This window comes from Natator depressus, chromosome 1, assembly GCF_965152275.1.
Source record: "Natator depressus isolate rNatDep1 chromosome 1, rNatDep2.hap1, whole genome shotgun sequence".
Lineage (NCBI taxonomy): Eukaryota > Metazoa > Chordata > Testudines > Cheloniidae > Natator > Natator depressus.
In genome coordinates, this window is record NC_134234.1 from 347,529,126 (window position 1) to 347,543,585 (window position 14,460).

Genomic DNA, 14,460 nt, shown 5'->3' on the forward strand with positions numbered 1-14,460 from the left:
AGTCCTTTACTCCAGGTCAATTGCACTTTAGACCTCACACCGAAGACAAGGCTTGTAGCCAATCCTATAATAAACTATCCACCGATTTATGAATCGGAAAAGGGAACAAGAGAGCTAGTCAGAAGATTAAAGCAGGTGAGCCAGGCTGACTACAACCATGTACTTGTCAGTGTTCAATTGATGCATGGGGACCTTGGCGTGAGCTGGCACCTGGCCTGCCAGCATCACCCCTACCCACTCCCGAGCACGTGGCCTCTTTTGTTCTCCTCCAGGTAACGTTACACTGCACCTACCTTCCCTGCCCTCCAGTGCAATCAGCTGAACGGGGTTTTCTAAGGCTGCAACTGCTTGTTATAGCCTAACTTTCTGTGAGCTTTAAGCACCATTATTAATCTTAAGCATTTCCCTCTGCGCCTGTGCGAGGTGTACGTGCTACCGGCCCTGTCGATTCACATACATGTAGGAACTCAGGATACAGCCGTCTTTCATAATACCACTTCCCAAGAGCAATCGGAATGCATGTGTTATTCAGAGGTAGCCCCACTTCATCACAGCCCCCTCTAGCCCCTGCCCCCATTTGCAGCCACACAATCCCAGTTATGGAGGCTAACGATGCATTAGGGAATTTCTTACGATTACTTTCCCTTGGACCTGCCTCTGGCCTCGCAGGCATTTGTAAATGTTCACACGGCCTCCCTGAGAGGGTCTGGAGGGATGCCAGGGCTGGCTCTGGGGAGTACACGGCATAATCCCAGCAAGCAGCTGACATGGGTGTCTGGGAAAGAATTTCTAACAGCATGAAGAGAGCAAATATTTGTGCAGAAAGAGTGTGAAGAGCCCTTGGGGCAGCAGGATATCTGGGACAGAAACCTTCACCCTGGTGGCCCTCAGGGACCAGCCATGCTCTGAGCTGCTTGTGACCCATGGGCGACCGAAAGGGTCGAGCTAAACTACCTCCACCTGGACAGGCCCAGGTCCCAGTGAATTGGGTTCCCTGACTCCAGTGTGATGGGCAGGGGCACACTTGGCTGGAGACCCCTCAGATACAGGCTCGTGGGGAGTCCACAGGCCTCCTGAGGGCGCCCCATCTCAGGGGCATAGAGCACCTGCTAGCAGAGACCCCGTGCTCCAGCTCACGATGTGCAATGCAAGTCAGCCATGACAAGTGTGTTTCTGCTCGCTGTGGGAGGGAGACAGGCGGGGAGCAGACCCCTGGTGAGTAGGCGCCGGGGGAGGGGGCAGATCCCTGGCAGGGACTGGCCCTTTGTTCGCTCATCACCTCCAGCTGGCACTGGTGCAACGGGCGTGCAGAGCGGGCGGGGAGGCGGAGCAGCCTTGCTGGCTGCGTTAAAGGACGGTTGCTCCCGGATCAGGCCGAGGGCAGGGTCGGTCTGGGAGTAGCCAGGGGATGCAGCCGGCCCCGTTACATCTAGACTCCCGGCCCAGCTGACCGAGCATGGCCCAGCTGCTCCCAGAGGTCGCCAAGGCTCAGTGCTGTGCGCACCCTGAGGGCCCTCGGGGCAGGCTGGTCATGTCCCAGGCGGCTCCGCACACACAGTGCCCCCCCCGAGCCTGGCGACGGAGGGTGCAGAGCTAATCTCCTGCCAGCGTCAGACCGTCTCCTCCTGTGGGCTGGGGCGCGGCTGCGGGAGGGTGTCACACCAGCCTGGGAGCACCAGCCCTCACCTGGGTGGGAGCACAGGCTGCTGCTGGCTCCCGAACCGCTGAGTGAGGGGATTGGCCGGGGCCTCTGCTAGCTCCTTCTGAGGGGTCCCAGAAGGGGGCACGTTGATTTGCCTCTTGCAGCCGCACAATGTCACGGAGCGAGGCTGCCGCTGGCCCCACCCGCCCTGCGGATTCACAAGTGCGATGCTTTGCTGAGCTCTGCTCTGCCGCCCTGGAGGGGCCGTGGGCTGCCCTGGGATCCCCTTGGCTCTGTGTCTCACTCCCGCCCGGCCGGTGGAGGCGTGTCGCCTGGTCGAGACCGGGGCCTAGTTTATACCGGAGAAGGTTTGCCGGGGTGACGATACAGCCGCAGACGTACCTGCAGACCCCCTAGTGTAGCTGCAGCCGCAGCTTAGACCAGCAAAATGTTCGTCTCCTGATATTGTTTATACCGATTCCTGGACGGAAATACAGGCTACCAGCTCCCTGCTCTGCTGGAATAACTGCGTCCGCACTGGGGCTTTGGCTGGAGTTAAAGTGCCATAAAAACCACCCTGACCACTGTTGCTGATGGCAAAAGTTTTAAGTGTAGATTTGGCCTCAGGCGGTTCCAGGTTTGACCCTTGGGGGATGGTGCCTCAGCCCCACAGATCCTCCTGATCGTCAGCCTCGGTTCCCTTTGCCCGCAATCCCCCCGTGTCTCCCCATGTCCGTCCCTGCACCCCACAATGATTGTCCCCCCCTGCGGCCTACGCAGCCCCTCTAAGGCCCTGCCCAGAGGCACCTGGCTGCAGCAGCCTCTTGTGTCCGGGTGCAGCATGGGCTCCCCCCAGTGCAGGGCAATGCTGGCGGCCGGGGAGCAGTGGGGAGCTAAGCCGAGACCAGACCCCTTGATGCATGAGACTTGCCTGGTGCCTGCTCCCCCTGGGCCCCAGGGCTGGGACTGCCCGACCCATCAGCAGAGTGTGGGGAGCAGCCGAGGGTGATAACGCCTCTCCAGCTGCCCCCTCCCCCCAGCCCTGCACCTCCCCCCTTTCCCCCCCAGCAGAGCAGATGGATGGGGAAATGTCCTTAATCTCTGTTTGTGCTGGGCTTGGATTACCTGGTTTGGCAGATAGTTCAGTTTCCCTGTTCAGCCCCCTCCCTGCCCCCTTCCTCCTCCTGGGCTATAAACCCATCGAGACCAGCGCCCAGCACAGGCTGAATTCCAGTTCCCAGCTCTACGGGCCAGCCGCCCAGACAGACAGACAGAAGGACAGGTGAGTCCCTGCCCCTCCCGTCCCTTCTCCCTGGGTGCTGGGCACTGGGTGGCAGCCGAGCCCTGTGACGGGGCCTCATGGCCGGACTAGCCCTGTGTGAGTCCCTGGGGCCGTCTCTGCCCCACCCCTTCCTCCACAGTGCAGCCCCCGCACCCTGTCCCCTGGGTCGTGCTGAGCATCCTCTCCCTGGGGCTCCACTCCCCACGCCTCTGCCTTGCCCTGCCCTGCTGGAGAGGAGGGGCAGGGGGAGCCGCAGGCCGCTGGGCCCATGGGAACCAGCCCAGGGAGACGGGCCCCACACAGCTCCCCTGCCCCATGGGGGTCTGTGAGCCTGGTCTCCCCTGGGGCTGGGATCCCTCAGGACCCTTCCAGCCCGGCCAGGCCCCTTAGCAAACAGCCCAGCTCTGAAGCACCTCCCCCCAGGAAATGCCCCATGGCGGGGTGGGGTCACTCCCAGGGTGTCTCGGGCTCTCGTGGCCCATCTCTCTGGTGTGTTTTCCCCCCAGGGGAAGCGAGAAGATGGGGCCAGTCGCCTACTTCAGCCTCTGCCTCCTCGGCTGCCTGATCTTTAGCCCCTCGCTGACAGGTGAGTCCCTGCCCGGCCCCTGGCGCTGGAAGCCCTGGGGGCTGGTTGCCGTGGTGGGAAGTGAATTTACATCACTGCCCTGCCCCCAGAGCCCCTTTCCCACTGAGTCCATAAACCAGGAGCTCAGCCAGTGGCTCAGCACCCACCCTGGGAGACACGCTGCCTCCTGCTACCCTGGAGCTGGGTGAGAACTGAGCTGCTCGTTCCTTGCTGGGACTGCCTCTGTCCAAGGGATGCAGCAGGGTGGGGGACCATGGGGTCTGGGGTCTGTATCTCCCCCTCAGCTGGGAATCCAGGAGCTCTTTCGGGCAGGTGCGGGGAGGGGTTCTCAATCCCCCCTCCCCACCCCACCAATGCACTGGCTCCTTCCCTGCCCCAGCGAGCCAGGGGGAAAGGAGCCCATGCCCCATTCAAACCCAGAGGCCCTGCCCTGCTGGGATCCCTGCTCAGGGCTGGGTTCCAGGGGCCCCGTTCTGCCGATGTGGGGTCTGGGCAAACCCAGCTTCTTCCTGCAGCCCCAGAGCCAGGAGGGTCCTGCCTGCCAGACACAGCCCCAAACGGGCTCCCGATGTTTTTCCTGCTAATGGGAAAGCCACAGCTGTGCCTCTGAAACAGCCTCTAACCGCGGTGTCCTGTCCGCACCACTGCCCCCCTCAATCCCCTCTCTCTGCAGGGGCACGAGCTCCATCCTGTCCCAGAGGCTGGCTGCACTTCCAAGACGACTGCTATCGATACTTCCCCAAGGAGGCAACCTGGAGAAGGGCTGAGGTGAGGGTCTGGGGACCCAGCTGGGGTGCAGGAGGGCTCAGCGTTAGGGCCCTAGGTCTTAGGGCTGCTCAGTGCTAGAGCACACCACGCCCTGGGGCGCCAGTCCTGTGCCCGGTGTGCCACGACTCAGAGGCACGTCAGCTCCAGGCCTGTAGCGGGATCCCCGGTGGGGCCCGACACAGGCCCAGGACAGGGCAGTTCCTGGGGCTGGCAGGAACGGGAAGGTGGCAGATACCCCCTAGCTACAGAGGCTTAATCATTTACAGTTCAAAGTGGGCAACCGCGGTTCTTGTTTGGCCCCTGGGCCAGGCCAGTCGCGAGTCAGGGCTCTGCAGGCCAGCGCCAGGGGAGGGGGCCTCCAGTCCAGTCTCTAGCCCAGCAAAGAGGCTGGTTTCCAGGCCAGGCTCAATTAGCGTCTCTCCCTCGGGCCCTGCCCAGCTGCTGCTGCTCCCCCATAAGCCCCATACATCCCTGCCCCTGGCTGCAGTGTCCGACAGTCACAGCCGGGCCCACACGTGGCTCTGTCCACGACTCCTGGGCGCTCTGCTTTGAATCCAGCTTCCCTGCAGCTCTTGGATCCCCAGGCCACGGCTGCTTTCCCCATCACTCGTGGGAAGGGGGCTGCTGGGGAACGTAGCCCCTGCTTTCCTCTGGCCACCACACGCTTGGCATACGCTGTGTCTAACAGGGATACCCAGGACGACCTGGGCCCGGGTGGGGTCATGTCTCCCTCTAGCAGGCGGCTCAGGACGGGCCTGCTCCTTACTCGGTGTTACCAGAGCAGCTCCCTCAGCTCCGTCGGCAGGGCTGTGCTAAGGTCTCCGGTTCGATCCCCATTGCTGGCTGGTTTCGGGGCAGGTGGCCAGGGAGTCGTTCCCCAGGAGGTGTTTAAAGGCAGCCGCCTTCCCCGGGGTGGGGAGATAGAGTCTGCAGAGCATACCGCCATCGCTGGGCTAGTGACAGAAAGAAAGGCAAACTCACCCGGGCTGGGGAAGCTCGGACAGGAATGGAGCTAAGCAGCAGCTCTGTGGGTGTTTATACTCCAGAAAGGGTCTAGAAGGGGCTTTTCTGGGCCCCATGGGTATCGTCTCTGGCCGGTTTCCAGACCAAATGTGCTTGCAGCTCTGGTGACGTGATGGCTTTCTGCTTGCCAGACGCAGACACAGCCTGGCAGCTGAGAGTCATGCTGGGCTCTGCCTGGTAACTTCAGCCTGGCCATAACGGCGCTGCAGGGTGCTTTGTGGGGTGGGGGGGCAGTCGGGGTTGATGGGCAGCTGGGTGCTCTGTGTCCCTGCTCTGTGGTCTGGGGGTGGGGGGTGATGGGGGCTGGGTGCTCTGTGTCTCTGCTCTGTGGTCTGGGGGGACTGTGGGGGGCGATGGGGGGGCTGGGTGCTCTGTGTCTGCTCTGTGGTGGTGGGGTGATGGGGGGCTGGGTACTCTGTGTCCCTGCTCTGTGGTGGGGGGGTGATGGGGGGCTGGGTGCTCTGTGTCTCTGCTCTGTGGTGGGGGGGTGATGGGGGGCTGGGTGCTCTGTGTCTCTGCTCTGTGGTGGTGGGGTGATGGGGGGCTGGGTGCTCTGTGTCCCTGCTCTGTGGTGGGGGGGTGATGGGGGGCTGGGTGCTCTGTGTCTCTGCTCTGTGGTGGTGGGGTGATGGGGGGCTGGGTGCTCTGTGTCCCTGCTCTGTGGTGGGGGGGTGATGGGGGGCTGGGTGCTCTGTGTCCCTGCTCTGTGGTGTGTGTGTGGGGCAGTGGGGGGCGATGGGGGACTGGGTGCTCTATGTCTCTGCTCTGTGGTGGGGGGACAATGGGGGGGCTGGGTGCTCTGTGTCTCTGATCTATGGTGTGAGGGCCATAGGCTGGGGGTGCGGGCTCTGGTGGGGCGGGGATGAGGGGTTTGAGATGTGGGAGGGGGTTCAGGGCTGGGGCAGAGGGTTGGGGTGCGGGAGGGGTGCAGGGTGTGGACTCTGGGAGGGAGTTTGGGTGCGGGAGGAGGTTCCAACCTGGGGCAGGGGGTTGGGGTGTGGGAGGGGGTTCAGGGTGTGGGCTGTGGGCAGAGTTTACCTCAGGTGGCTCCCAGAAGCAGCAACATGTCCTCTGGCTCCTAGGCGCAGGGGCGGCCAGGGAGGCTCCGTACGCTGCCCTCGCCCGCAGGTGCCAGCCCCACAGTTCCCATTGGCTGTGGTTCTGGGCCAATGGGAGCTGTGGGGGCGGTGCTCGGGATGGGGACAGCACGAGGAGCCTCCCTGGCTGCCCCTGCGCTTAGGGATGCAGGGACATGCCGGCTGCTTCCAGGAGCCGCACAGAGCCAGGGCAAGCAGGGAGCCTGCCTTAGCCCCGGTGCACCACTGACCGGACTTTTAATGACCTGGTCAGCACCCGCCAGGGTCCCTCTTCGACCGGGCGTTCCCGTCGAAAACTGGACGCCTGGCCACCCTACCACAGCCGTTGGGCAGGGGCACCGATCAGCTGTTTGGCGGATGGCTGGAGGCGCTCGGGGGAGGCTGGAGAGCAGAAAGCAGCGAGCAGCGGGCAGGCAGGGGGGCTGGGGAGAGGGGGCGGAGCGGGAGTGGGAAGAGGTGGAGGGAGGGCGGGGCCTTGGGGGAGGGGGTGGAGAGGGGGCGGGGCCTTGTGGCACAGCGGGGGCCGAGCAGCGACCGGGAAAAATAGAAGTCAGCACCTGTGTCTCGGTGGGATTCTTTTCCTTCTGTGGTTTTCAGTCAGTACGTTCCCAGCCCAGGGCATGGGTCGCACAGAGCATTTTCCACGGTGCCAAGCAGGCGGAGGTCTCTGGGGACAGATCCCCGGATCATGTGTAGCACTGATTCATGTTGGACAGTGACTGGGTCATGTGAAAACTTTTGTCCCATATATTCCACCTGAATTACTACAGCAGGCCCCCTCTGAGGGCAGGGCGTGGTGCTCAGCATCTGGGCAGCTGGGGTCAGGAGGGCTTTGGCTCTGGGGTATTTCTGCAGAGTGGGGTGCAAGGAGGGATGTGCACAGGAGCAGGCCATGGCTAGGGGCTGGGGAGAGGCACTGGGGGCTCTCTCCCCTCACAGCCCTTCTGCTGGGGGTGCTGCCCGGGGGAGGCAGGGCCACAGGTTCCTGCCAGGCGCTCTCCAGCTGCCGTCAGCCGTGGGAGCAATGGAGGGCACTGGCCTCGTCCTTGTCACAGGCTTGGTGTCAGAGCTATGTCAGCGGGGCCCATCTCGCCTCCATTCACAGCGAGGAGGAGCACAACGCAGTCGCTGGTTTCATTGCCCGCTCTCAGCACCGTGACGACGATGACGGTGACAATGTCTGGATCGGACTCTCTACCCCCGGCTGGGTGAGTGCCTGGTGCCTGCCCTGGCAGTGACTCCCCTGTATCTCTGCGGATTGTTTCCTTGCTGTGCGGTTAGCAGGGTAGTTATCACAGTTAGTAAATGTCGGCTCTATCGGAGTCTCTGGTTCCCGTGACCCTCTGCCAGCCTCTGCCTTGACCACTTCCCATGGCCCTGCCATGCCTGGCCCGGGCTCTTCTCTAACTACTCTTAGTTTCCACTCACAAAGGAATCCTACAAAAAGTGGGAACATGGACAAATAGCTAAAGATGAATACAAAAGAATAGCACAAGCACATAGGGACAAAATCAGAGAGTTTAGGTAAAAAAGAGTTACACCTTGCAAGGGACAGAAAAGGCAGTAAGAAGAGGGTCTATAAATACATTAAGAGCAAGAGCAAGACAAAGGAAGTTGTAGGTCCATTACATAGCAGGGAAGGAGAGCTAACAACCGACAGCACCAAGAGGGCTGAGGTGTTTCATGCCTCTTTTGCTTCAGTCTTCTTTAAAAAGGTTAATTTTGAACAGCTGCTTACCACAATTAATATAAACAATAAGGGGAAAGAACACTAGCCAGAACAGAGCATGAACAGATTAGAAAATATTTAGATAAATTAGATGTATTCAGGTCAGCAGGGCATGGTGAAATTCACCCTAGGGTACTTAAGGAACTAGCTGAAGCAATCTCGGAACCATTAAGATTTATCTCCAGGAACTCGTGGAACATGGGTGAGATCTCAGAGACCTGAAGAAAAGCAAACATAGCACCTGTCTTTAGAAAGGGGAACAGAGGACCTGGGGAATTAGAGACTAGTCAGCATAACTTCAATACCTAGGAAGCTGCTGGAACAAATAATTAAACCCTCAATTTGTAAGCACCTAGGTTATGTCTACTGAGCTCTGTGAACCTAGGGTTAGTGGGACTGGAGTCAGCTGACCTGCGTTAGGGAACCCTGGGCTTGAGTGTCTATGTTGCACCTTGCTCACTTTGCCAGCCACCCACTTCTCTCTACCAGGATGTCTCCAAGTCCCACCACCTAACCCAGCTCTCAGTAATTTCAGCTGTTAGTGGGGGAGGCCTCCCTGCTAATGCACACCAGGCATTCTCTTGCATTAGAGACACTAGCATAAAACAGGTCCGATACTTAGCCTTAGGTAGTAGTGAATTAATCTCACTGGTGTGTAACGCAACTTTCACTTTAGTCTTAATCAGCTTTGTTATTACATAGCAGAGAGAGAGAGAGAGAGAGGAAAAAACCAAACAGCATCTAGGACTATTAGGCAGGAGAGAGAGACACCCACACTTTTCCTGATACAAGTATCTTTCCCCTCCCCATCCTTCCTCAGAACTCATTGAGCTTTGGCACCCCTGGCTAGCGAGTGCCATTTAATTGTGGGTGAGTCCCTCAATCAGGGTTTGCCAAGTACAGTTCTGCTGCCCTTGATTCACACAATGAGGATAACAACCCTTTATTACTCCTGCCCCAATAACAAAGAGACTGGGGATCCAACACCAGCCACAAGTGATCATTTGGGCAAGCAATCCCATCTTGCTGAGCACCTAGGCAGAGTGGGTGTGCCCATGCAAACAAGATCTGCTCCTGAAGTCCTCTTCCCCAGCTTGTCACTAGATGTCAGGGGAGAGCTCATTCAGCCCTGCTTACACTTATAATATTTGTAGATGACACCAAGCTGGGCGGGGTTGCAAGCTCTTTGGAGGACAGGATTAAAATTCAAAATGACTTTGCCAATTTGGAGAATTGGTCTGAAATCAACAAGATGAAAGTCAATAAAGATAAGTGCGAAGTATTTCACTTAGGAAGGAAAAATCTAATGCACAACTATGAACTGGGGAATAACCAGCTAGGCAGCAGTGCTTCTGAAAAGGATCTGGGGGTTCCAGTGGATCACAAACGGAATATGAACCAACAGTGTGAAGTAGCTGTGAAAAAGGCTAATATCATTCTGGGGTGTGTTAACAGGAGTGTCGTATGTCAGACATGGGAGCTAATTGCCCCGTTCTGCTCAGCATCGGTGAGACCTCAGCTGGAGTATAGTGTCCAGTTCTGGGTGCCGCACTTTGGGCAAGATGTGGACAAATTGGAGAGAGTCCAGAAGAGAGCAACAAAACTGATCAAAGGTTTAGAAATCCTGACCTGTGAGGAAAGGTTAAAAACCTGGGCAAATTCAGTCTTGAGAAAAGAAGACTGCAGGGGGCACCTGATAACAGCCTTCAGATATGTCAAGGGCTGTTCTAAGGAGGACGGTGATCAGTTGTTCTCCATGTCCACTGAAGGTAGGACAAGAAGCAACGGGCTTAATCTGCAGCAGGGGTGGTTTGATAGCTTTCTAACTCCCAGGGCAGTGAAGCTCTGGAACAGGTTCTCAAGGGGGGTTGTGGATTCCCCGTCACTGGAGGGTTTTAAGAACTGTCTGGACAAACCCCTGTCAGGGATGGTCTAGGGTTACATGGCCCTGCCTCTGCGCAGGGGACTGGACTAGATGACCTCTCAAGATCCCTGCTGGCCAGACGCTTGGCTGGTTCTGTGATCGAGAAAGTGCGTCACTGTGGTCTCCTCTCACCCATGTGACTGCAGAGGCGAAGATGGTCATGGACAGATGACTCAGAAGTGGACTTCAATGCTTGGGATAGCCACAGAAGCTACTCTTTCCCGTCCCTGAAGGCGGAGCACTGTCTGGCGCTGGAGGAAGGCACAGGTAAGGAAGAGGCTCAGAGCCAGGTGTGTCAGTGAGGGAGCCCAGGTAGCTGTCTGGCCACATGGCCTCTGAGATGCTGACCGGGTGCTGGTCCCAGTCCCCAGTGTGTGGGTGTGGCACGTACACAGGCTCTGGCCCTGCTGAGGGACTCTGCTGATGTGTTTAGGGCAATGGCCAGGAGCAGCTATTGGGCCCCTACTCCACCAAGTGGTGCTCCTGGGGGATGGTGGGGGGGGTGGTGTTGCTCACGAGTGCTCGCTGTGTCGCTCCTGGGGGGGGGTGTTTCTCCCTGGGGGGCTGCGTCGCTCCCGGGGAGGGGGCAGGTCACTCATGCATTGACACAGATGCAGGCTGCTCAGGAAAATGCCCCGAAGTCTCAGCATGGTCAGGAATTGAGCATGAACAAGGGCTCCCATGAAACTCACAAGGGGCTCGTCCCAGTCGCTTGCTTAACGTCTCCGTCACCCAGCCAGGGAGCAGAGACCGGGCGTGCGACGCTGGTGAGCGGCCATGCCCCGAGCCCGCCGTCGGAGTTCAGAACCCACGAGCGATCTGAACCGGGAGAGCGGCTGGCCCAGCTGCCTGGTGAAGCTGCACGAATCATGGGGCGTGTGGCATGGGAGCCCTGGCCGATCAAGGGGGCACAATGTTTCTGGGTGTATCCCAGAGCTCAGTGCCCCCAGGCCACATCCCCAGACCAGGACCTGAGAGGCCTTGCTCTGCAGCTTGTGCACAAGTAGCAATTCCAGGAGGCCTGCTGCCCGTCAGACCTGGTGCTGGCAGATGGGCGCAGCCAGGGCTGCCGTCACTGGACGGGGATTGGGAATGGGCGACGGGACGGATCACTTCGTTCCCTACTCTGTTCATTCCCCCTGGGGCACCCGGCACTGGCCGCTGTCGGTAGACAGGAGACTGGGTTAGATGGGCCTTTGATCTGACCCAGTCTGGCCGCTCTTCTGTTCTTATAGAGTCAAACAGCAGCAGAAACCCACACCCAAGGGAACAGGGCCCTGAGAGTGGCCTGTTCCCCCCGCGGAGCTCCCTGCTGGGCCTGGGGTGCTGCTGAGGGGCTGAGCCCACCCAGCCCAGCCCCAGGACTGTCCTCCCCTAAAAAAAGGAGGACTTGTGGCACCTTAGAGACTAACACATTTATTTGAGCGTAAGCTTTCGTGAGCTACAGCTCACTTCATCGGATGCATTCAGTGGAAAATACAGTGGGGAGATTTATATACCCAGAGAACATGAAACAAGGGGTGTTACCATACACACTGCAACGAGAGCGATCAGGTAAGGTGAGCTATTACCAGCAGGACAGGGGGGGCGGGGGGGACCTTTTGTAGTGATACTCAAGGTGGGCCATTTCCAGCAGTTGACAAGAATGTCTGAGGAACAGCGAGAGGGGGGTGGGGGGGATAAACATGGGGAAATGGTAACACCCCTTGTTTCACGTTCTCTGTGTATATAAATCTCCGCACTGTATTTTCCCCTGGATGCATCTGATGAAGTGAGCTGTAGCCCATGGAAGCTTACGCACAAATAAATGGGTTAGTCTCTAAGGTGCCACAAGTCCTCCTGTTCTTTTTACGGATACAGACTAACCCGGCTGCTACTCTGAAACCTGTCCTCCCCTAGGCGCTCTCTGGCCCGACTCAGCAGGAAAACGACTGCCGGGGCAGCAGGGAGCGGGGTGGACTGACCCGGGGATGGCGTCTAGTTCTGCTGGGACTGTCTGCAAGGGGGATGGGAGAGCAGGGGGTGACTCCACTGGGGTGAGGAGACCTGAGCCTGTCACCTGAGCCAGGAGGGGGTTGGACCGAGGTGACACCTTTGCCTGGGAAACTGGACAAAGGCTGGAGGAGGAGTGGGAGGAGGAGGAGTGAGATGGGGGAAGTGGGTGTCACGGAGTCCCCGGGTGATGCTCTGGAACTGCTCCCTACGAAGCCAGTCAGGACTCTGGGGAAGTCTCCTTTCTGGGAGCAGCCTGTCTGCAGGACACACAGCTCACCCGGCTCCACCTTCCTGGGTCTGACCTCGGAGCACTCAGCATCCTCTGCCCCTCCGTGCGCTTCCCACAGCAAGTCCGCCCAGGTGGGCTCCTCAGGAAGCCAGAGGGTCCTGCCCCCCAACTTTGTGACTCTCAGCCAGCCAGTAAAACAGAAGGTTTATTAGACGATAGGAAGATGGTCTAACACAGAGCTTGCAGGTGCAGAGAACAGGACCCCTCAGCTGGGTCCATTCTGGGGGGCAGTGAGCCAGACAACCCCGTCTGCCCTTCACTCCATGTCCCAGCCAGCCCCCAACTCAAACTCCCTCCAGCCCCCGCTCCTCTGGGCCTTGTCCCTTTCCCGGGCCAGGAGGGCTCCTGATCCCTTTGTTCTCCAACCCTTTAGCTCTCACCTTGCAGGGGGGAAGGGCCCAGGCCATCAGGTGCCAGGAAACAGGGTGTCGGCCATTCTCTGTGTCCAGACCACTGCACACACCTGCCCTCTAGGGCTCTGCAATGATCATTGTTATGGAGTGTGGGGGAGTCCGGGGCCTGCACCCCTCTTCCTGGGGTTCGCCATGACTCTCAGCCAGCCAGTAAAATGGGAGGTTTATTGGACAACAGGAACACAGTCCAAAACAGAGCTTGTGGGTACACCCAGGACCCCTCAGTCAAGTCCTTCTGGGGGAGCAGGGAGCTTAGACCCCAGCCCTGGGGTTCCCTGCGTTCCTCCACCCAGCCCCAAACTGAAACTAAACCCCCCCAGCAGGCTCCCTCCTGCAGCCTGTGTTCACATTCCTGGGCAGAGGTGTTACCTCCCCCACTCCCTCCTGGCTCAGGTGACAGGCTCTCACGTCTCCCATCCCCAGTGAAACTCCCCTGCCGCATTCCCAGGTCAACACTCGCCCGTTCCTGCTGTGTCACAACGTCACAATCCTACACCCTTATCCCACCACCTAGATACTTCAGAACTGCATAGGGGAAACTGAGGCACCCCCCCAATATTCAGAGGAAACATTAAGAACAGTCCCGCTTCGTCACGGGGGTTTTGGTTTCAGTTTTGGGCTAGGTGGTCGAATGCAGGGAACCCCAGGGCTGGGGTCTAAGCTCCCTGCTTCCCCAGAAGGACTTGACTGAGGGGTCCTGGTTGTCCCCACAAGCTCTGTTTTAGGCTGTGTTCTTATTGTCCAATAAACCTTCCATTTTACTGGCTGGCTGAGAGTCTCAGTGAATCCCAGGAAGAGGGGTGCAGGGCCCGGACTTCCCCACACTCCGTGACAGCCAGGGCAGGGCACAGACACCCCCAGAGCAGAGGGGTCACGGTGTCTGAGGGGAGAACGTGCTGCTCTGCGCACAGCAGCCGGGAACACTGACTCCTGGGCAGGGACACATCCCCTCTGCATGGCGGCTGAGCCCGGCCTGGGACAGATGTTCCCATGGGTGTAGCCAGACCCAGGCGGGCAGGACAGGGAGGGGGCCTGGCTGTGGGGCAGCTCGCTCAGCAGGGAGGAGGCAGCAGCCCGGTTCCTGAGCGGGTGCCCCCAGCCCCGGGGCAGGGCTCTCGCTCTCTCCTCTGCCCTTTGCTGGGGTGGGGGGCACGTGGGGTGGGGGAGGTAGGAGGAGTAGCACATGGACCAGGCGTCTCCCCTTTCACGCTGAGCCTCGGCATCTCTTTGTGGGATGGGGCTGCCCCAATCTGGGGTGCTCAGGGCTCCACCCCACCTTCCTCTTCCTCAGGCCATGCACAGCAGCTGGGATCTTCTCCAAGGGGCACGGAATGGGCAGGATTGGGGTCACTGTACGAGCAGGAACAGCCCAGCCTGCCCCACCCCACGGGTCATTTCTGTTTTTCTTTCTAGGTTTCATGACCTGGGTCAGCGAATTCTGTAAAAATAGAAACACATTTGTCTGCAAGTACAGGCCTTAGGGGAGGCAGCTCGCCTGCACCTGGGGGCTCCCAGCACCTGGGCTGTGAGTGAATTGGGTCCCTCCGTCTCCCCGGGGACACCAGATCCTGTGTCCCTGGCTGCAAAGTCCCTTCGGCAAAGCATCGCTGTGTTACTCTGTGTCACTCCCGCTCTGCTCTGCCCCCTTCTTGGGGGAGGAGGGCGTCAACTGGGTAGCTTTACCCTGGGCTCCCCCTCTTGTCTTTGCCCAA

The 14,460-nt window shown here is 59.2% G+C and overlaps 1 protein-coding gene across 1 annotated transcript; it reads left to right on the forward strand.

The window, feature by feature from the left end:
• Positions 1 to 3,418: 3,418 nt before the first annotated feature.
• LOC141993341 (rheacalcin-1-like) lies at positions 3,419 to 14,229 on the forward strand. Its single transcript, XM_074962911.1, has 5 exons — positions 3,419 to 3,510; positions 4,184 to 4,278; positions 7,454 to 7,606; positions 10,198 to 10,318; positions 14,162 to 14,229. Exons 1-5 carry the CDS (start codon positions 3,444 to 3,446, stop codon positions 14,227 to 14,229), a joined length of 504 nt encoding a protein of 167 aa, XP_074819012.1. The 5' UTR covers positions 3,419 to 3,443.
• Positions 14,230 to 14,460: the final 231 nt, after the last annotated feature.

Coding starts and splice junctions, on each gene's coding strand:
- LOC141993341 (XM_074962911.1), top strand. CDS start 3,444: ATGGGGCCAGTCGCCTACTTCAGCCTCTGCCTCCTCGGCTGCCTGATC. Junction 3,511..4,183: donor CTTTAGCCCCTCGCTGACAG/GTGAGTCCCTGC, acceptor CTCTCTCTGCAG/GGGCACGAGCTCCATCCTGT. Junction 4,279..7,453: donor CAACCTGGAGAAGGGCTGAG/GTGAGGGTCTGG, acceptor TCCTTGTCACAG/GCTTGGTGTCAGAGCTATGT.